The 22,308-nt window shown below is 49.5% G+C and overlaps 1 protein-coding gene across 1 annotated transcript in view; it reads right to left on the bottom strand.

Annotated features, from left to right (window-relative positions):
- Positions 1–17,992, bottom strand: part of PITPNM3 (PITPNM family member 3) — a gene marked incomplete at its 5' end in the record, with an annotated part of 72,578 nt that extends 54,586 nt beyond the window's left edge. Inside the window, 3 exons of the mRNA XM_081162041.1 lie at positions 5,529–5,636; positions 16,532–16,627; positions 17,938–17,992. Coding sequence (XP_081018167.1) covers positions 5,529–5,636; positions 16,532–16,627; positions 17,938–17,992 — 259 coding nt within the window. The remainder of the gene's footprint in view (positions 1–5,528; positions 5,637–16,531; positions 16,628–17,937) is intronic.
- Between the last annotated feature and the right edge of the window lie 4,316 nt (positions 17,993–22,308).

The raw sequence follows: 22,308 nt of genomic DNA, 5'->3' as shown, positions 1-22,308 counted from the left end.
CGTTCCAGGACCCAGCAGGGACCGAGACGTAAAAATAGAAAGGGCACGTTGAGACATGGTGCCAGCGTCTAAGGGAAGTTTCAGAACAAGGAGACAAAAAGAAACACTTGAAGACTAAAAAGAAAACTTCGCAGTAATGAGCACAGCGAGTGCAGGCGTGACAACCTACAGAACCTCACCCCCAAGCCTTGCTTGAGACGCCGGAAAAAGAATAAATATTTTGAAACGTAAAGCTTCAAGAAGAGAAAAAAATCCGTTTACCCACAAATGTACCTCAGACGTCTCGCCAACAACACTAAAAGCAAGAAGGCCGTGGAATATCTTTAAAGACAGTTGGGAACCTGATGACAGACGAGGGCAAATTTGCATTCAGATGAGAAGGCAAAATTTAGACCTGTTTAGAAATGCAAGGAGTTGGGAGGTTTCTATCCCAAGTCCTGTCTGAAGGAACCACTGGGGCGATATTCTAGTGAAGAGACTGTAAATCCAAGAGGAGTTCGCGGAATTTAAGGAGCGGCGGCGAGAACTATGCACCAAAGAGGGTGAATGTTACGGGAAGTAAATCACACCTCGATGTGCTTAACTGTAGAAGGAGCAGGAGGCGGAGGGGAGGAGATGACAGCGTTACAATCGGGACCAAACAGGACAGCCTGCTGTCATTCCTGCTACTCAGCCTCTGCCCCGAGATCCTGTGCAACGTAATTTAGTAAGAAGGATACGCAAGCAGTGTAACTATTGGCAAGGGTACAACAGTTAAGATCTGCGAATGATGTGATGCTCAGAAGGCTCAAGAGAGTCAACGGACACACTATGAGCCCCAATAAGAAAACTCGGACAAGTGGCACTCATTTAAGAGGCAAATATTTCAACTAGTTAGCAGACGAACAATTTATATCTAGAATAAATGTAAAGAACTACTAAAAAACAGTAAAAAAGACAAATAATCCAACAGGAGATGAGCCCAAAAAAAGCATGTTTAAGAAATACAGAAAAAAGAAAATAGGTTTGGCCAACACATTGATGAAAAGATGATCGATCTCACTAGCAATCAAGTCAGGACAAAACATAACAACAAAAATCTTCACCCATCAATCAGGTAAAAGTTTTAGGTTGATGAGATCAAGTCGGGTAACGCTGTAGAGAAATGGTAACCGAATCCACTGCTGGTGTGAATATAAATTCGCACTCTTTTTGGAAAACGTTTGGCAGGTCTGTTACAACTGTCAATGTTTATACTTTCTACCCACGTAGCTTTTTTTTAATAATGAAAACTTTCAATGTCTATCACTACAGAACTGCTAAATAAATTATGGTCCATCTACCGTGGAGGAAACTACAGCACAGGTAAAAAGAATGCATTGAATCTATATGCATGCATTTGAAAGGCTCTCCAAGATGTACTATTAAATGAAAAATAAAAGTTAAGTGGCAGCAATAACGCATAACACGATCTGTCTCTATAGAGATACCCTCCGCATTGATAAACTCTGCAATAAGGTCTGCGATGGAAAGAAGGAGATAAGGGAGACTTGGGTTTTCTTTGTGTTTGTTTGTTTACAATGAGAATGTATTCAAGATAAATACCACATGATTCCATTCATATAAGGTCCCTAGGGCAGTAAAATTCATAGAGACAGATTGTGGAATGGCAGGAACTAGGGGTTGGAGGAGAGTAGGGGATGGAGAATTCCTGTTTAATGGGTACAGGGTTTCAGTTTGGAAAGATGAAAAAGTTCTAGAGATGGATGATTTATAGTTGCACAATATGAATATACTTAATGCCACTAAACTAACTGTACATTGGAAAATGTTAAAATGATAAGTTTAATATTATGTATATTTTACCAAATTTTTAAAATGTTAAATAAAATAACCATACATGCAATTGTAAAAAATAAGTGAACTGAACTGATGCTGAAGGATTCCCTTCATTTAAAAACATATATACTGAGCAATATATTACCAAAAAAAATGGAAATATATCACCAAGCTCAAAATAAAGGATGGATCATTCACAAGTGCCAGGAACAACAAGGGAGCTACCCTCTAGAGGAAAGCAGAAGCAGCCTGGAGCAGGCCTGTGGAAGTCTCCGAGGGATAGAGGCTCCAGGACTAGAGGCTGAAACCGCACGGCTACCTCCACAGACTTGGCCTCGGGCTGTGGGAGCTGGTAAGACGCTACAGTGGAGCCCCCTGCACAGCAGGGATTGTTGAAGGGCTGCTCCGTCCATAAAGGTTCTTAAAAAGACACACCTCTCCTTTGGGGAAGCAGGAAACCACTCACACACAGGGAAAAAGAAAAAAGTCACATGTGAATAATCAAAACCCTAAGCTTTTGCCACATACGGGTGTGGGGTCTACATGCGCAGCCCTCATCCAGAATGGAAACACGAAACTAAACTGAGCATGTAAAATGTCCAAGATGAATGAAGCACTCGGGCCCAGCAGAAATACAAAACCCGTCTCTCATAAGAACATTTTCACAACCTAGGGCACACAAGATTCCCACAGAAAAGGATTGACCAAGAGGAGTTCACAAAAACCCAAGGCACACGGTTCGCACGCACTCACGTGTGCACCCATGCACAAACACCCAGAATCAGATCCCTCCAACACCGGAGGAAACAGGGCAGCCCGAATGTGCCCAAGCAATGCAGGCTTTAAATGGCTAAGGGGACAAAAGATGGGCTACGACATAGTGAAGGTTTAGGAGGGAGAAGCCTGGCTCCATCTGGAACTTGTAGAACATGAAAAGTCTTCAGGATACCCAGGAAGGGAAATCCTGAAAATCTAAGTGCAGAGCCCAGGAGAGAGGCCTTGGCCAGAGAGGGACTTGGAGCTCATCACCGAAGGTAGCTGTGATGGGCCGGAGCATGAGCCTTGAAAGGGGGTCGAGCCCCACGTTTCAGGGAAGGAAGCTTGAAGGAGGCAGGAGTAGAGATCTATTTATACCACCAATTTTAACTTTAGCCCTTTCCATAAAGTGTTTTTCAGGCTTTCCTCTCCCAAAGAAGCCCCCCGAGCCTCTCCTAAGGCCCCCTACTCAGTCTGTCTTGCTGCACAGGCTTCCTCTCTGCTGTGAGCTCCTAAAAGAGTGACAGTGCCAGTCTGCTCCCGTTTATTTCCCCACTTGTAGCACTGGGCTGAGCCTCTGCTGTGGCTCCATCAATGACTGTTGAAATGAATGAAATGAATGTGTGTGTTCTGCCGTGTTGTGGGAATTCTCATTATGAAACTCCCGGGGAAGGAGACTCAGAGGGAGCTGGAAACAAGGCTGGTTCCCTCTTCCTCTCCCCCTCTTCTCTCTCTCCCTCCTGCTCCCCACTCTGTACCGGGAGGAAAGAGCATCAACTCTCGACCCAGGAAAGCACTGCCCCTCGTTCAACCTCTCTTGAGTGCTACGGAGCATCTGTTAGAATTGTACTCGTGCACCGTCTTCCACGCTTCTCCCCCTCTCCCAGCAATCTAATGACCTGTTATTCAATGAAGTTTGCAAGTATTCGCTTATTTGATCCTCACAGATTTTGTACTAGCCCCACTCTGCAGATGAAGAAACTGAGGCTCAGAGAGGCGATGTGAGTTTCCCTGGCAACAAAGCCACAGGATGGCAGGGCCAAGATTCAGACCCAGACCTCTTAGATTTCCAAGCTGCCGTTTCAGCCCCTCCCACCCCTCTCCCTTTGCTGCCGTCTCCCCTGCCCTCCCAGTCACACTGCCTCTTGCTCACCCACTCCTTAGCTCTCTCTGTGTCTGAGTCATACAGCTTTTGGCAGATAAGTGAGGGGTGGTGACCAGATGGGTGGTGAATACAAGTCTGGGTTTGTCTTTTCGTGGCTATCAAGTATTGTCTTGGGGAAGCAACTGGAACCCACGGCCCTTTTGGGGTCCCTTCCATGGTTCCTGAGGTGAATGAAAGAGCAGACAAGGGTCCATCTGCAAATGTGTGCCTCTAAAGACTGGGAAATTGACCCTGGACTGGCCTTGATGACCAGACTCAGAGCCTGCTTTCCTACGAATGTGACAGTAGCCTGGGGGGAGGGGTTTCCTTTAAGACTCTGAGTTTCATGGACCCGAATTTGCTGGGGCCCAGGACTGTGCCTGGCCTCAGTCCAATTTGAGAAATGAAGCCCTGATCTGGGAATCAAGAGACTAGAGATCTGAGCATGATGCTGCCACCAACTTGGAGGACCTGGGGCAATACAGAGCTTCTCTGAGCCTTGGGTTTCTTTATTTGTCAAATGGAACAGTCATCCCAGGCCTGTTCATTTCTTAGGATGGGCACTTTGGCATGGAGAGGGCTCAAAACCAAGGAGGCAGGATGGAGGTGAGGAAAGGAGCAGAGGCTACAGGCAAGACAGCCACCACTGAGATAGCCAGCATCGAGATGTGTCTTTCTCTTGGGCTGGGCCAGGACCATCTCACTGAACAGCTCCTGATAGGATGGCCGTACCCAGTCAAGCAGCTCTGGCCCAGACCACAACTGAGGAATTACAGGGCCAGGAGAGGAAGAAAAGAGGAGAGATGGGGAAATTGGAAGAATGATATATGGGGTGGGGAGAAGGGATAGAAAAAACAGGATAGCAAACACAGAGGTTAGCACCCTAGATCTGGGATAGGTGCCAGCCCCAGCTCTGTTCTTCACTCCCGTTGCACCTTAAACATGTACAGCTCCTCTCTGAGCCTCAGCTTCCCCTCAGATTCTATGACTTCCTCAGCTGCATTCTCCACTTGCCTTTTGAAGCCTGGCTCCATAGCTTCACTGTCAGGAATTCTTCCTTGAGCCCCCCTCTTCTGCCTCCCTCTAAACTTCCTGCCTCTCCCCTCTGAGCCCAACCACCCTCAGCTTAAGCCCGACCCCCTTATGTCTTGACTTACACTGTGAGACACATCACAAGTCAGAAGCCTCAGTTGAATCACCATTGGCCCCTCCTGTAAGCACTTTATACACAGTAGATGCTTAACAAACATTCTGTTAGTGATGCAATGTGGTCAAATGCACAGATGGATGGATGCCTAAAAGGATATGCCTGCTTTGTCTGCTGATTAATCTCCTGGTCAAAACTCCTTTCCATAAAAAGCCTTCTGGATTAATTCCCAGCCACATACTCCTTCAACAACTCAGCCAGAAAGTTACAACTCCCACTCCTGCCCCTCTCCCCTGTTCCCTCTCAAAGGCTCCCCCAGTTGCTACCCTACTTTAACAAAGAGATTCCAACACCACAGGCCTGACAGTCCAAGGAGCTTGGACCCTTCCCCCTGTCCTTAGTTACCCATGCTCCTGGGGACAAAGGACGCTCTGTTGAAGTACTCTGGAACTTTTCTGCCACAGAAAACCCCACAGAAGTCCCCATGAGGGTTCCTGTAGGTCACGGAATTTAGGGGTCACAGGTTCATGGAGGGGAGGAACCCAGACAGATAGATGACTCTTCATAGATAATCCACGTCCTAGCCTCAAATTGTGAGCATTTCAACCTGCCCTGCGATGCACATCTGTACACATCCTGGTCAAGAGAGAAGCAGACTCTCACCTTGATGCTCCTCCAGTTTGCCCATGGTCTCCATCTGCTCCACTAGGTCATTTGAATTCCACTGGCTCATCCCAATGAGGATGGAGTTCTTCCCTTCAGCCACCTCCTCTGTGGAAGGAGCAGAGATGGGCATGAGCAGGGAGGGCTGGGTATAGGTAACCCTAACAGGAGCTGTGTCTAAGGGAGCACTTATTTATTCCTTTGGGTTGGAGTGTCTGTAGTTATGACAGGTATGAGACATTCAGGAATTTTTCATTGCGAGGAAGTCATGAGAGAGGCTGAAAACCCATAGAAGGCTCCGTTTCTAGCCCTAAGTGATATTTCTTTTTTAAATATATCTTTATTGATTTCAGAGAGAGGAAGGGAGAGGGAGAGATAGAAACATCAATGATGAGAGAGTCATTGATCGGTTGCCTCCTGCACGCTCCCTACTGGAAATCGAGCCCGCAACCTGGGCATATGACCTAACAGGAAATCGAACCGAGACCTCCTGGATCCTAGGTCAATGCTCAGCCGCTGAGCCACACCAGCAGGGCAAGTGATATTTCTTGAAAGGAAGTGCGTTTGGGGGGACAGCAACCACCTTGCCGCTGCTAGCAGTTTTTCTCTGGGTAAGTTACTTGCCTTCTAAGGAAATGTCTCACTCACAGAGATGTTGTGAGGACTGAAAAAGATCATGGGTGCAAAGGTATTGGTGCATAGAGGGTGGTCGTAAATGAGAGAGGTCATGGTTATTTCTTCCCACGAGAAGTGAATCGCCATCAATATTTGCATGGCCCAGGATTTGAGTGGGGCAGGGGCAGCTCTAGAGCAACTGGAAGAGCAGGAGACTCTGGCTCCAAGCAAGCCTTGAGCTGTGTGGAACCCTTAGCCCACACTGCAACCTTACGAATTTATTAATGCCTCCATTCCCCATCCCTAATCCTCCCCCCAACCCTGTCTGTATCCTTGCTCTTTCCCAGTCTGAGCTTAGTGATTACTCTGAGAGAAATCGACGGGGCCACATTCCCTACCCACACTGAACACAAGCCCCTGGGTCCCGCACATCGGGTGCAGTCCCTCATCCCAGAAAGGGGCATTTCCTCAAGAACGAATCCACAGGAATGTCACCCCCTCTCTCTTGGAAGGGCTTTGTGTCCTTCCTCATAGAACAGACATTAAAGGGTGGTGGGGAGAATCCTCAAGCTCATGATAACCAAAAATAGAGGGATGAGACCCATTTCACTGCCCAAGAACTTTACAGAGCAGGTGCAACCAATATGGTGGATCTGAAGCTTGGGGAGCTGTCCAAAGTTCTGAATTCCTCTAGCGCTCAGTATCCAGGACCCATTCCTAACTGGGGTCTGGATGATGATGATGATGATGATGATGATGATTCCTGCCCTATTTTATTTATTGATTTGATTTACTTAATAACACACCAATCCTTAGTATAGACTGGGGTTATTATAAGTGCTTTAAAAATATAAATTCACTTAATTCTCATAAAATACTAAAAAGTTAGTTATTATCTCCATTTTAGGTATGAATTAGCTCATTAATTTGCCCAATGTCACTGTCTAAAGCCAGGTCTGAAACTCAGATATGCTATCTCAAGAGTCCTTAAATCTGTCCTCCAGATGGCCTGCCCTGGGCCTCTTGCATGGGCTGCCCTACACTCCAGCCAGGCACCACTCGCACCCAGACCATTTACGCAGTGGGGTGCATTCCATACGGGCACAGTGCACATCTCTCAGCAGCACTGTGTTCTGGGTAGAGTCCTGACTGGGTTTCAGTCCAGAGTCTGCGACATGTGAGCCTGTACTTTGCACACATCCCTCAGCTATTCCTGTTTTGCTCTGTGTGCTTTTTAATCTCTTAAATGGGAATAACAACTCTGGCTCTACAACTCTGTCTAGCAAGCTGCCACGAGGGCAATGACATACTACATCTGTGAAAGCTACAAGGGCCAACATGCTGTGAACAGTCATCAGGTAGCGTTGCTCTGGGGGAAGCAGGATCACGAAGGGGGTCTGAGCTCAGCTCAGTGTTATGTTGACTCTTTTCAATCCTTCTAGACACCGGACCTTTGACAGTAACTTGTGCTTTCTGAGCCTCAGTTTCCTCATCTATAAAATGATGTCATAGTCATGGTTGCATCATAGGATTGCTATGAGGCTTAAATGAGACCATGAAGGGAAAGCGTGTACAAGCGTGACTGGCACACGGTAAGAGCCCAGCGGTGGATAGCAGCACATGAAGATGCTGGCCCATCCTCTCGGCCACCAGAGCATGTGGAATGTGCCCCGACACCCCCCGCTTGCGCTGCAGTCTGCCCCTACGACCCTGCCCAGCATCAGAGTGGGGGAACCAGGGTCAGCTGGACCCACTTTGAGTGCCTGTGTCCCCTGGCTCCATCCTCCCAGGCTCCGAGGTCGGCCCACGCCTACTTCCGCACCATGCTGGGCCTCTTCCCTCTTTTCCTAATTCTGTGCGTGACCCTCCTCCATTTTTCCCTTTGGTCTTTTATCCGTCTTTCTAGCAAATGTACCTTCCTCTCCGTCTACTCCTGTGCTCCTCTATGCTGGATGTCTGGCCCGTCCCACTCCGATCTGACCTCACAGACCCCTTTCCACGGATCTCTGTCCCTCTTGGCCTTTGCATTTCTCTGTGTCTCGGGCTCTTGGAGCTCTCAGCCATGTCTGCCCCTCTCTGGGCGGGGCTCCATCGAGCTCCCGTACTCTATCCCAGCACCTGTCTCTCTCCTCTCTCTGGGTGGATGTCTCTTTCTTGATCTCTCTCACCCCCTTTCTTTCTCTGGGTTCTGCCCCTCAGGATCTCTCCCCCCATGCAGGTCTTTCGTGCTTTCTCCGGTCTTCTCTCTCTCTCCTTCTGGGTCACTGTCTCTCTTTCAGCTCTCTCTGGTTCTCTGTTGTGGGGGATATCCCTCTCTCTTTAATCCTTTCTGGGTCTCTCTTGCTCTCTCTCCCTGTGCTTTCTCAGATTTTCCCTGATTTTCTTGTGCTCCCCGCCTCTCCACCACATCCCTGCCTCTCCAGCTGCTCCCGCCTCCCACCTCTCTGCCCCCTGCTCTCAACGCTCAGCCTTCAGGTTCTCACCATGTTCCCTGAGAGGCAATGAGAAAGCGCGCGTGCACACACGCACACACACACACGCACACGCACACGCACACACACACAGGATTGCTCCTTTCAGAGTCATTCAGGCAAACCAGAGCTTTAGGTCTCTGCTCTGCTGCCTTCACTGCGGTACGTGCCTCCCATCAGGGCTGCAGAGGCCACAAAGGGCTTCTTTGGATAAATGTCCTGGTTATTGATTTTGCTTTTCGACTTCTGGCAACTGTTCCCTGCACACAGAGTCTCATCCCCAGGGACTGCTGATGTGGGCACAGATTTTGCATCTATGTCACCCCAATTGAGCTCAGATGAGGTGTGAGGCTGAATCCCACCCAGAGGCACCACAACCCTGGCCTTGACCCCAGACCGACTCAACCTCTGACTGAAGCCTGGATACACCCCTTTAAGCACAACCTCTGGTGCCATAGGAAAGCCTTTCTTCCTGCCCAGGCCTCTGTTTCTGCCTCTGTTTCCACTGGATCCATGGCCTTCAGAGCAGGGAATCTCCTTGTCCCGTAGCAGGAAGACTTCAGAGCCGAGGGTGTGGTCACCTTCTGCAGCTGGCCAACCCAATACCAAACATCCCCCTTTGAATCAGGCCCTTGACATCAGTTTTTCCAAGGACCTGGATGTGCATTGCTCTGGGCCTCAGGAAGACAAGATTGCTACCCCTCCCTGGTTCTCTTTAACACTGGCCCATCCCCTCCACGGCCATCACTACTATTCTTTCTTCGTTGCAGTTGAAGGGACCCAAATTCTGCCACCGTGAAGCTGCTTTTTGCAATATTGATTTAAGCTGTTAAACAAAGCTCAGAAAGAACCTTTGACCCTCTCTCATTTCCTGCCCAAGAGATTCAGACAGACAAACCTGCTTCAGGAAGGAGAATTTAGGATGTCACCTTGGCCTAACTTGAATTGAGCGTAGTAAATTGGAGGGCTTCAGGCAGGGGTTTGTTAGCTAGATACCCCTGTCCCATTGTCTCTGGGTCTCTTAGCAAGGATTCACCTGCCATGTGCTGTCCACTCTCCCTCCACTACCTGCAAATGGCCCATTCTCACTTCTGGAATCTAACACCCTGTCTCCCATTTCTCCTTTGTCCAAAAATGTCTTATATGTCCAACGCTGCCTCACTGTCTTTGGAATTTTCATGGACTGATCATGTCTATGTGAATTCCCCATGCGCATGTATTAAACTTTGATTTTCTTCTGTTAATTTGGTTGTAAACCCAGCTTGGAAGAACTTAGAAGGTAGAAGGAAAAGAAATAATGTTTTTTGGCCCCCACACATTTGGGGGGTCCCCACTCAGCCCACTTCCAAAAACCTCTGGGGCTGACTCCGTGGCATCTGCTTCTACTCTCCCTCCCCAAACGAGAGGACAGGCCAGGAGCAGTAACACACTGTGGTTTGCTTCTGTGTGCGCCCCTATGCCCAGCTTCCCATGGTGACATCCTCTTACACTGCCCACAAGACAAGCAACCTTGTCCCAGGTTCTGTGGGAGGGACCCGGGGCCCAGAGACTCAAGACTTGCCTGAGGTCACACAGTGACCAGTCAGTGGCCTGACCCCAAAGAAAACCTGGGTCCTCTGACCCCCGATGATCTGCACGGCTCTCCCCTCTCTCCCCTGCCTTTGGGGCCCCAGAAGCCGTGTTATCACAGTAAAAGCCCAGACAGGAGGAGGAGACCTGAGGCGTGGCCCTCACTCTCCCTGAGGCCCGCCCCTGCCTTAGTGCCTCTGTCTGTGAAATGGGATGATTTATCCTGTGCTGCCTCCTCTCCTGGCCGCTGTGAGAAACCAGGGAGTCAGAGCAAGAAGCAAAGTCCCTGTAAGACAGAGAACAGCTCCTGGGCCCCAGCCCCCGGCAGGGTGAGGGGAGGGAGGGCCAGAGGTGCTGAGCACAGAGAGAGCAAGAGAACAAAGAACACACAAGACAGGACAACAAAAGAAGTCTGCTTCCCTCTCTACCAAGGGAGGAAGCCCCATGCTTTGCTCTTGGTCAAGCTCCCCAGGGCCAGATATGCCCGGAAAACAAACCCCGGCTTCTCCCAGTCCCCTCCTCACCCCTATTCTCACCCCCAGCCCTGCGAACATGTCCCCTCAGCAACGGTCAGGGCCTGGCCTGCTTGTGCCCATTCCCTGTGGGGAGAGGGGTTATTTAGATGCTGGTGGGGAAAATCAACAGAAAACAAATATTTCCCATGAAAGCCAGGGACTGGTCCTGGGCACTGTTGCCAACAACAGGGCCTTATAAGGTCAGTAAGGAGTCTCCTGGGATGTCTAGAGCTGAAAGGAGCCACCAAGGTGAAGTCCAGCAGCCTCATTTGACAGCTTCTTGGGGGCTGGTCTTAGCCAGGAATTCAGGTCTCCTGCCTGCTAGCTCATGGCATTTCCCACTAATACCTTCTTCAACCAGCGGAGTTCATGGTAAGGAGGAGCCTTTGTTTGTACCCAGATACTCGGTGACTTTCAAGATTCTTCTAATTAGACTATCTATTGCATCTAAGTAGAAGGTTGAAGTTAAGGGTGTACCTGATATTTCTAAATAAGACATACACTTTGCTGTAGAAATGGGCTATAAGCAACTCAGGTTGTCATACCCAATACACTCATCTGATGCCACAGTCGTCATTTTAGCCTCAACCTGTGCCCTTGTGGGGACGGTGACTCCAAAGGATATTTTCCTTTGAGAAGGGTATGGAGTGCAGCTAGAACACAGTAGGTCCACTCGTAACCCCTGTACGCTGTTTCCCTGTGATCCAACTGAGTAATTTCTGGTCAGCGAGTCCAGGTTTTAAATAATTTGTCAGTGTTCAGTTTCCACACAACTATTTCATCCACTAAGAATTTAAAAACAGAAATAAAATCCATGAGCAAAAACCCAAAACAACACTTAAAACAGGGGAAAGCTTAAAAAAGTAAATACGGATCCCAGCACGAACAGCTGAGCAGAGAATGTGGAATGTTAATAAATTTCAGTTTAGTTCTGTAATGTCAAGAATTTAAGAATTTAAAAATGGATTGGTTTAAAAATGCTTCATATTTGGAAAAGCTGGGAACTGCTATCTTTAAAAAAGGACATTTTCATTTTCTCTCTGGAACTCAGCATTTCTTGGCCAGGAACCATGTGACATCTGGGCTGTCCCTCCTTGGCCTACTGAGCTCTTCTTACCCACAGTTTCTGGCCAGACCCCCTGTCACCCAGTATCTGCATCATCACCCACAGTGAGAGCACGTTACTCAAGGCTCAGGCAGGTTTCCAAGGTACGGGTCCATCCTGCACCCATGATCCTGAACTCTGAGTCCTTCAGGAGAGGGGCACCCAGGGCCACCTCTGAGCCTGGGCAAGAAAGCATATCCTGAGGCTACTGGGTCTGGTCTACTCTCCCGCCTCCTACTGAGGCAGTGGGCCAAGGACACTAAGTGGGCAGCCGCTCGCTCCCTCTTGGCACACCCGCCTTCCTGCTCATTCCTCTGGTAAAAGCTTCGAGCTGGCTGTTCCCACCGTCTGAACACTGTTCCCCCAGATACTCACATTTCTTGTTATTCAGCTCTCAGCTCAAGGCCACCTCTGGGGGCTTCCTACAGTCCCGGAGTCGAGCTATCACATGCCCTTATGTTATCCTGGAGGGAGCTCCTCCATTGTTTTAAACAGTGTTCCTGAGGTATGACCAACATTCAATTAAGTGTACACATGTAAAATCTTCAATCTGAAGGAGCGCCTCTCCATTATTTATTAGATGGGATGCTGCCCAATTCATGAATTGTTCAGTAAAGCCAATTAGATCTTCACATTTAAAAAATAAAATAAAAAAATAGAATGTACAATATGACAAGTTTCGGCATATGTACACACCAGTGAAACCATCACCCCAATTGAGACAGTGACTATGTATCCATTGCCCTCAGAAGTTTCCCCTGTCCCTTAAAATTAGCCCTCCTTCCTGCCCCCAGGTGACCACTGAGCTGCTCCTGTCACTACAGATTCATTTGCATTTTCTAGAGTTTTATGTAAATGGAATATGTACTCCTTCTCCAACTGACTTCTTTTACTCAACTTGCTTGTTTTGAGATTTACCCAGAGCGTGTGTGTAGCAGTGGTTCAGTCCTTCTTATTGCTGAGTAGTGTCCCATTGCATGGATGTACCACAGGCTATTCATTCACCCGCTGATGTACATCTGAGTTGTTTTCAGTTTGGGGCTATAATAACTAAAGCTGCTATCAACATTCATGGACATGTCCTAGGTGAACAGATGTGTTCATTCCTCTTGGGTGAATTAGCTAGGAGTGGAAGGGCAGGCTCATTAGATAGTCAACTTTGATTGACTTTTTTAGAAGCTGCAGTCCACTTTCTAAAATGGTTGTGCCATTGTCCATTCCCATCAGCAGAGTTTGAAAGTTCTAGTTCCTCCATATCCTGATCAGCTGTTTTAATGAGCTGTTCTGATAGGTGTGTAGTGGTATCTCATTGTGGTTTTAATTGCACTTAATGACTAATGATGTTGAGCATATTTTAATTTTTTTGTCATTCATGGATTTTCTTTGGTGAGGGGTCTGTTCCTTTATGTTATTTTATTTTTGGTAATTGTCAATATAATTTACATGCTTGTATATTGTCTCACCACCCACCACCCAGGCTCCGTGGTGGCTGGGATAGGATCTACTTGCTCCTGTATCCCCAACACCTGGACTACTGCCTGGTGCTTGATGGGCAGAGAAACCCAGTAACTGACACTTAAAAGAGTGAATGAATGAGTCTGAATTCTAGCCCCTGTTCTCTCTGACTCTGTGTGACTCTGAGAAAGTTTCCCAATTCTCTGGCCTGTTTCCCAGCCTATAATGGGATGGAGCATTGAACTCAAGAGCCTGAGGAGCCCCCAGCTCTGACATGATCTGGATTTGAGGTACATCCCCTCACTCTGCCCTCCAACTGTGGTGGACCAGGCCATGGCTCCCCAGGTATCCTTTCAATGTATGGACAGGAGACAGGGTGGCAGCTCTTCTGGGTCTGGAGCCTGGACTCCATCGCCCACCCTGCAGCATCCAGTCAGGGACATCAGCCACCCTTGAAGCCTCAGGCCTGCTGCCTTGGCCTAAGGAGCTGGCATGCTGCCCAGGGGTTGTTATAGATGCAGACATCTCCATACTCCTGCCTGACTAACCCCAGTCCCTCCTATGCCTACATATGCAACCAGAGCCCCCAGAGCCTAAGAATCTCCCCTCTGCTACTAGGCCATGAGCCATGGGGCTGTCTCATCCCACCAGGTAAACCGGGGCTGAGCCAATGGGCTGGAGCTTAAGGAGGAAAGGAAGGGAAAAGCCCGTATTTCAGTAATAAGTCAAAGAAAAAGGCCTGACCTGGCCATTCAACTCCTGGGTTCCAGCGCCTTCATCCCCACCCTGATGTGTGATCTTGGAGGTCCCTTCCACTGTCTGGTCTCAGTTTCCCCATCAGTGCACTGAGGAGGACACAGTGTCCCAGGGACCTGTTTCATGCTGACATCTGCCAGGGTAGCTCCACCACGGCTGGAGTCGGAACCACAGAGGCAGCAAGATGCAGGGCCCTGCTCAGGTGGGGACAGAGACCACCCTCCAGGTCAGGGTCAGGGCTCAGCCTGGCTGGAAAAAAGGAGGCCAGGGAGGTGGCGCTTCCAGGAATGCCCAGAAAGCTGGACACCCACAGCCTGGTCCGGATGCTGAGAGAGCAGGTTGGGCGGGGCCTGGACCAGCTCCTGGGAGCAGAGTCGGAGGATGGCTTCACCTCTTACTGCCTTGAGCCAAGGAAACATGCAAAGGCCTCATCCAGGGAGGCCACTGGAACAGACAGGAAGGAGGTCAGGAGCTGGCAACTCTGACCTAAAGAGGATTCCTGCAGCCTGTGGAGCAGCTCCTGTGGCCCAGGGCTACGGATGCTTTGGAAAGGGTGAGGTGGGAGGAGGGAGCAGGCACGAGGCTGGTAGGGAGCGCCCAGAGGTAGAAGTCCTGGAAAGAGACAGGAGAGTCTGGAATCCTGGGACAGTGACAGGAAGAAAAGATGGGGGTGGGGAGAGGGTAAGAGATGAGATGAAGGGAAGGAAGAGATGGGATGGTGGGGCCTCCAATGAGAGAGGAGTGAGAGATGAGGCCAGTTTCGGAACCACAGGCTGAGTGGTGAGATCATGGGAGGGAGAGAGAGCTGAAGGAGGCAGCGGTCAGCGGGGAGGAGAGCAGACGTGTCCACAGCTGCCTGCAGGGAAAGCAGGTGAGCAGGGCCCCGAGGGATAGAGATGGAGCTGACCCGCCGCCCACACGCCTCCCGCAGCAAGCTCCATTGTCATCTGGGAATGCAGAGCCCCGAAGAGCTGCAAAATATTTTAAATAAATGTGCTCGAAGCATCAAAATATTGAAGCCATTGTTGTCACTCTGTGGCTTAGTTGCTATGGAGGAACTCGGCCCTGGCAGCCATTCCAATGGGAAACGGGAAATGAGCCCCAAATGGGCTGGATTGGGGTTGGCATCAGGGAGGGGTTCCCTGCCCAGAGCCCAGAATGAGAGAGGCTGGAGCCAGACAGCATCCGACCACCCAGCTGTGCTTCCCGAAAATCACCTAAAAGGGTATTCTTCATGTCCGGAGGCACAGAGCTAATAGGGAAACTGAGGCCCAGAGAATGTAAAAGACTTGCCCAAGATCAAAAACAAGTCAGTGGCACGGATGAGCCCATGTCCACCCACCCCCACCCCAGGTGTGCTGCTCTGGGTCCAGATGTCTCCCCAGCACAGTCTTTTCTCTTTTAAGACCCCATTTTGCCAGGCATTTCGAAGTTGGCTCTGTCTTAGAAGGAAGTTAGCCCCCCAAATATGGTGACTTCCCAGAGTGGGACCAACCCAGCCAAGTGAGAACTGGGGACCCTCCTGGGTCAGAGAGGAGGCCCTGTTCTTTCCGCCAGCTCCGGCACAGAGCAAGTGAGCACAGCTGGGAGGGTCCTCCCTCCTGAGCTCCAGACAGGCCCTGCCTCCCGCTGGTCCTCACGCCTGCCCTGCACGTTGTCGCCTCTGAGCCTTTGCTCAGGCCGATGGCCCTGCCTGAAGCGCCCGCCCCACTCGGTGCCCTCTTAGCCAGCGTTTACAAGGCCTCATGTTCACCCAGCCCCTTGCTGTCCTGTGAGCTGGCCACACAGTCAGCTCCTGGCCGCAGAGCTGGTGTCCCCACCATCGTCTCTCATCTGAGTGGCTGCAACAGTCTTTCTCACCGGTCCCTACCTCCATCGCAGTTCCCCTCCCATCCATGGGCTAATCTCACAAGTCACTCACTGGACCACAGGCAGCCTCCTTTCTCCCCTCCCCCCTTGCTCCCTGCCTCCCTGCCATGCGGCCCCCTTCAGCTCCTGGAAGCCCCCATCTGTCCTGCTTCAGGGTCATCACACCTACCATTCCCTGTCCAGGAGGCCCTTGGTCCAGCTCCTCACCTAGCCCCCTCCTTCCCTCAGCTCTGCAGAGAGGATGTGAATGACCTCCAGGCCCTCGCTAACTTAGGTGCCCAGCGTCACTCTTTGCATTAACAGCTGGTCCCTCTTACTCAGTGGCATTTCCCCTTGTGTAAGTGTTTAGTGTTTGTCCCTCCCACTAGACTGTAAGCTTGGTGAGGGCGGTGACCACCCCTATCAGTTTACTGCAGTATCGTGAGCACCTCGCACAGCTCCTGCAATCCACGAGGGACTCAGCAAGCACCTTAAAGAGCGAGTGAGTGAATGCTGAGCCCCAGGCCCCGGGAAGCCCTGGCTGGGAAAGTATGAAGGGTGGGACTGCAGGGTCTGAGTGGGGAGAGACGCTAACCCCCAACAGAGATTCCTTCTTGGGGCTTCCAGAAAGATCAGCCAGCCAATGATGGGAGGATGGGGTTCACTCACCTCTCGCATCAAAGAATTCATCATCCGAGCTCTCCACTGAGTCACTGAGGACATTTTGAAAGTGCCAGGGGGCACCGCCGCCCGGGGTAGGGCCACCTGTAAAAGGGAACACACCTGTTAACCAAGCCAGAGACCGTGTCCCAGCATGAAGGAGGTAAACCAGGATGGCCCCTGGACCAAGGGTCAGTTGGTGTCCTGCATGTCCCTGCCCTCTCCCTCCTGGTGCCCTCAAGGAGCCCTCCCACGACTGTGGCTTCATTTCAGCCCCATGCCTTTACGAGATAGCGCAGTGGGGCTGCAACAAGTGTGCCCATTTATCATGTGCTAAGACCGAGCCCAGAGGCAGTTAGGAGACATGGCCAAGGTGACACATGTATCAGTAAGCATAAGATAAGTTTTCCTGTGTTAACAAGTGATCTCAGCTGCTTAAGACAAGACCGGTTCCCTTCTCATTCACACATAGGTTGGAAGGGGACTCTGTTCATGGCAGGCATCTTATGATATCATCATCTCAGAGTGAGACTTCAGTCTGCTGAAGCTGGAGAGAAGGGCCCAGAAAATAAATGCATGGCCAGGCGTGAATGCTCCTTCCCACAGGTGCTGTGCACCTTTCACTGGCTGAAGCGAGTCCCGTGGCCATGCCCAACGTCACCAGGGTGGAGGAAGGAGAGGCAGGCATCCTGATGTGTACTAACTAGTACAGTCCACTACCCGCCACTTGTGCAGGCCCAGCCAGGGCCACAGCCTCTGGTAGATAAAAACCCCGCACTAAAAGAGAGGGGCCTGAGCGTGAGCCCTGTCTCTGCTCCTCACAGGTCTTTCCCTTTCCTGGACTGAGGGGTTCTCTGGAGCAGGGAGGTGCAAGGGCACACAGAGAATGTGGCCCCTTCCCTGAGCCCTGCCCCAACCCACCTCCTGCCCTGGGCCAGGGAAGAAAGCCAGAGACAGAGCTGAAGGCGGGAGCCTCTCTCCCCTCCCCCATTCTCTGAGCTCTCTCCACTAGGCACTTTGGGACTCGCATGGAACCAGCTGGTGCCCAGCACATCCATGAGCCTCTCTGCTTGCTCTCTTGACACATGAAATATTGGGGATTGCAGATGGATTAAGATCTAATTGTAAAAATTGAAACCCTAAACTTGTTAGATGAAAATCAGCCTGGTAATTTTCCTGAGGAAATCATCAGAGAGGGACACAAAGGTGGAAGCTGATCATCTCAGTGTTCTGGTAATACCAGAAAACTGAAAGAAATGCTGTAGAGAACTGGATGTACGTTCAAATACAGTCATGAGAGAATTCTTTGCAATTGTTAGAAAAATAAAGTAGCTCCTTAGGTATTGGCATGGAAAGATGCCCATGGAGTATGGTTAGGGGGAAAAATTGCAGGTGGATCCCAAAACAGTATGTACCTTTTGACCCCATCCAGACATACTCATATCTGCATACTGAGGACACATGCGGCATGTTAGCTAAGAGCTCAGGCTCTGAGGTTGAAGAGGCCTGGATTCAAGCTCAGGCCTTGCCTTGTAGAAACTGTGTGATGTTGAGTAAGTCCCTTCACCTCCCTGTGCCTCAGTTTCCTTAGCTATAAAGTGAGGATAGCTCATACCTGCCTCATGAGCCTGTTGTAAAGATTAAATAAAATGCACCAAAGTGCTTAACACAAGGCCTAGCATATTGCAAGTGTTCACAACAATAATTACTGTATAAATATACTTACAGATGCATTAAAATGTCTGGAGGACATGCACCAAAATGTCAATAGAGATTATCGCTACTGAGTAGAATTTAATGAGAAGAGCCAGGGAAAACTCAGTTTTTACACTGCACATGTAATTTTATATGATTATTGATTTTATAAATTCATCTCATCAGTTCTAAGATGCACATTTTTTCATACTTTAACATCTTTAAAATTGGGGTGCATCTTACATGATGGTATGTCGCAATTTAATTGGCATTGTTTGTTATTTCTTGGGGTATCTTATAATTGGTGCATCTTAAAATAGAAAACAGTAAAACCACCAGGCACATAGGGTGTATCTTCTCTGGGACTTCAGCCCTGGCCACCAAGCACATATGTCCTGTCTCCAGAGAGATCTGGGTTCCTGTATCAACAAAGCCCTTGTCTCAGTTTTCCCCGTATGTACAATGAAAACCTTAACAGAGAATGTTCCTTGAAACTTTTCAACTCTGACTGATGTTTGAGGAGCCCATCTGGCACAATAAACAAGTGAGAAGTGGGCATTCCCCCTCACCACAGCTACAGTTCACATTATTTTGAAGTCCTTGGAGAACCTACTGCAGCTTCTGCTCACCACACCCTGTCACCCTGCAGCATGCCAGCACTGTTCCCTGAGTCCAGATTTCAGAACATAAACTGTTCCTGAAGCAAGAGGCCAGCCCAGGTCAGGCCAGGGACATAGCCCTCCTGCCTGTCCCTCCTGCCCCACCCACCACAAGCTGCCCAAAACACACCCAGCATGAACTCCATGGTTTGGAGCCAGGCAAAAGCATGTTTGGAGACACAGAAAAGGCAGAAGCCACAGGGAACACTGACCAGGGGTCACCTCTGGGTGCAAAGCTGGGTCTGTCCCCCACTCCCTGTGAGGATCATCTAAGCTTTTGATTCCCAGTCACCAGTGTGGACAGTTTGACAGGCTAGTCAGCAATTTTCTACCCCTGGACCTTGGGTTTGCTGTAAGGGAGTTTGAGAATCCAGAGGCAGCATAACTGAGTAATTCTAATGTGGATATGGGACTATTTACCAAACGATTGTGGAAGAAGTTCTAGCTAGTGCAATAAGACAAGAAAAAGAAATAAAAAGTATACATATTAAAATGAAAAAACTGCCTTTATTCTCAGATGGCATGATTGTCTATATAGAAAATAAAAACTCTACAAAATCTATTTAAAAGCCCCACTAAAGCTAATAATTGAGTATAGCAAGATCCCAAGATATAAGATCGATACACAAAAGTCAGTTGCACTCCTATATCCAAAATGAACAACTGGAATTTGAAACTTAAAAGCCAATACCATTTATAATAGCACCAAAAAAAATCAACAAAGTAAAAAGAAGTGTTAGATAGAAATCAAATGTATGTAGAGATTTCTGTGACTCAAAAAATACTATCGCTTAAATGTAAATTCTTTCTGAATTTACATTAATTTTATATGTTTTCTCAATCAACAGATACTAAAGGTATAAAAACTATCACACATTCTTTATTAATATACAAATATCCCTTGCTGTCCAAATCTATTCCATTCCTAAGAGGCAAGAATTTGGATGGTCAAGACAGTAGCATTATCCTCGCCTATTTGGTTCCTGAGTTTTGGGTGGTGAGCAGCAAGAATTTAAGCAGTGACGAGTTCATCTGAAGATTTATCTGAGTCTATTTGGTTCCTGAGTTTGAAGAGTGAGGGTTCAGGGAGAAGTTCCTAGATATGGTGGCCCTCATGCCTGCACAGCATACACTCCACTCAAGAACAAAGACAAGGACATTCTTGCCAACGTCCCCCTCACAAATAGCGTGTGCTAGATAGAGCCTGAAGAAAGGAGGAAAGCTCTAGAACCTGTCCCTCCCTCACCACCCCCACCGCGTCCATCCCTTCAGGCCACCATTGTCTTAGGTCACCGCAACATGCGTGCTGTGCTGGCCATCAAAGGAGTCCCATCAGGGAGAACTGGGCAGATGGGAGGGCTGCAGGGAGGCCAGTTCAGCTCCATTTGAGGGAGATGGTTTCCCAGCTAGAGGTGGGCAGAGAGGGAAGGGTTTAGGGTGTCAAAGGGATCTGCCATCACGCAGGCACTGTGTCAGGTTTGGGGAACATTAGGGACAAATCGGGGCCCTCACAAAGCTTACGTTCTGCAGGGGGCTGAGGGAGACAGACCTGGAGAAGCACACACCAAGGATAATTTCAGCAGCAGAAGGTGCTATGAAGAAAATAAAACCTCTCCCTTCCTATCCCAACCATGTCCTCCGGCCTCAAGCCTAAAGGGTAGGCAGGAGCGAACGCGGGTCTGTACATCCACCTAGTGAGAAGGCTGAGGGAACCGGCCCCAGTCATCAAAAGAACTGTGTCACCTATTTGGGTTACAAATGCTGAACTAACACTGTGTCTCTCCTTTCAGATGACCCTTCACCTGACTGTTGACTCTCCTTTGTGGCCAAAATCTATAAGTGAATTTCTTTGCAAAGGCATATTTTATCTTGTTTACTATTACCCTCGTTTTCAAAATGCACTGGTTTTTAGTTTTTATTTTTATTTTATTTTTGTTAATCCTTACCCGAGGATATTTTTTTTCCATGGATTTTGTTTTTAAGAAAGAATAGGAGGGCAGGCAGGATGGAAGGAAGGAGAGAGAGAGAGGGAGGGAAATATCGATGTGAGAGAGACACATCGATTGGTTGCTTCCCACATGAGCCCCAGGCCGAGAATCAAACCTGCTACCTTTCCGTTCGAGGGCCAACGCTCTAAGCAAAAATGAACTGGTTTTTAAACATATACTATAAGTCTCTTTAAATGTGCTACCAGTCTCTCCTTCCTCTCAGGCAGGGACCGCCCGAAACAATCTCTGGAAAAGTGGGGGCAGGGGGGTAGCTCAGCTCTCTGCCCTTATATAAAAAAGAACCTGGACAAACAGATACTGCTGGGGAGCAGCCGTCCCCTGGCCTGAGGGGGAGACACTCCCTCCAGCTCTTCCTCCAGCTTGCAGATTTGCTAGCAAACGGCAAAGGTCACATTTCTAAAAAAGAAAAACGCGCTGGACAGAATATCTCGGGAAGGGTATGGGAAGACCTTTCCGAGGTGTCAGAGGAGCGGAGGCTTGAATGATGAGGAGCCAGGTGTGCCGAGTGCGGGTGTGCACGTGCACGCGAGCTCCTGCACACGCACGTGCGTGCTGCACAGGCAGGGGCTCGGGTGAGAGCCTCCGGGGAGGAGGGACTGCAGGGCGACTTTGCACGTGAGCTTGGCACATGCCAGGGGCAGGAAGAAAGCCATGTGGCTGGAGGCTGTGATCGAGGGGGAGACAGGCAGAAGCGGAGACGGGACGGGAAATGGAGCCAGAAGTGTGGCCTGTCCTGGATGGGAGCTCGGAACAGGTGGCTTTTAAGGTGCCAACCCCCACCCAGAGTCTATCACCCACACACTTCAGGAAGAGGGAACACAGATGCCCCCAAGAGGGTCAGGGAGTCTCCTGAGGGGTGGGGTGCGGGGCAAGGTCAGGTGTGCTAAAGGCCACACGGTCTTGAGAGTCAGAAAAGGTGGGCACCATGATCCCAAAACAACAAGGGCGAAGGCCCAGTAGCTCAGTGACCCAAGGCGGGTCCCTGCCCTACCCGTCTCTGCACTGTCTGTGTCCAGTCTGTGGTCCCAGGAGGGACAGGGCCAAGAGTGGTTTTGGCAAAGAAGTGAACTAATAAAAATGGCCTGGTGAGTAAAAACACTCTGCCAGCTGCTTCTTGGGTAGGATCCATCCTAACCAAGCCCTGTGGAGTGGAGAGCATGACTCCCCATCCTACAGCTAAGGGAATCGAGCCTCAGAGATGGGACATGCTTTGCTCAGGGCCATAAAGCTAGTAGGTAAGGAGTAAGAATTTGAACCCAGGTCCACCAGGCTCCAGGGTATGTGTTCAGGACCACCATGCTGGGTGCTCAGAGCGGGGTCCCAGGTATCTTCCTCTCTCTTGACCAAAATAATCCTCCCACCTGCTACTGGACAGCTGGGCAGGGGGCTGGAGGCCTCCTCCTGGCAGTTCTTGGGGGCCCTA

Source organism: Miniopterus schreibersii, assembly GCF_964146895.1.
Source record: "Miniopterus schreibersii genome assembly, chromosome: 16".
In the NCBI taxonomy this organism is placed as follows: Eukaryota; Metazoa; Chordata; class Mammalia; order Chiroptera; family Miniopteridae; genus Miniopterus; species Miniopterus schreibersii.
This window is presented reverse-complemented; position numbering and strand designations above follow the sequence as displayed.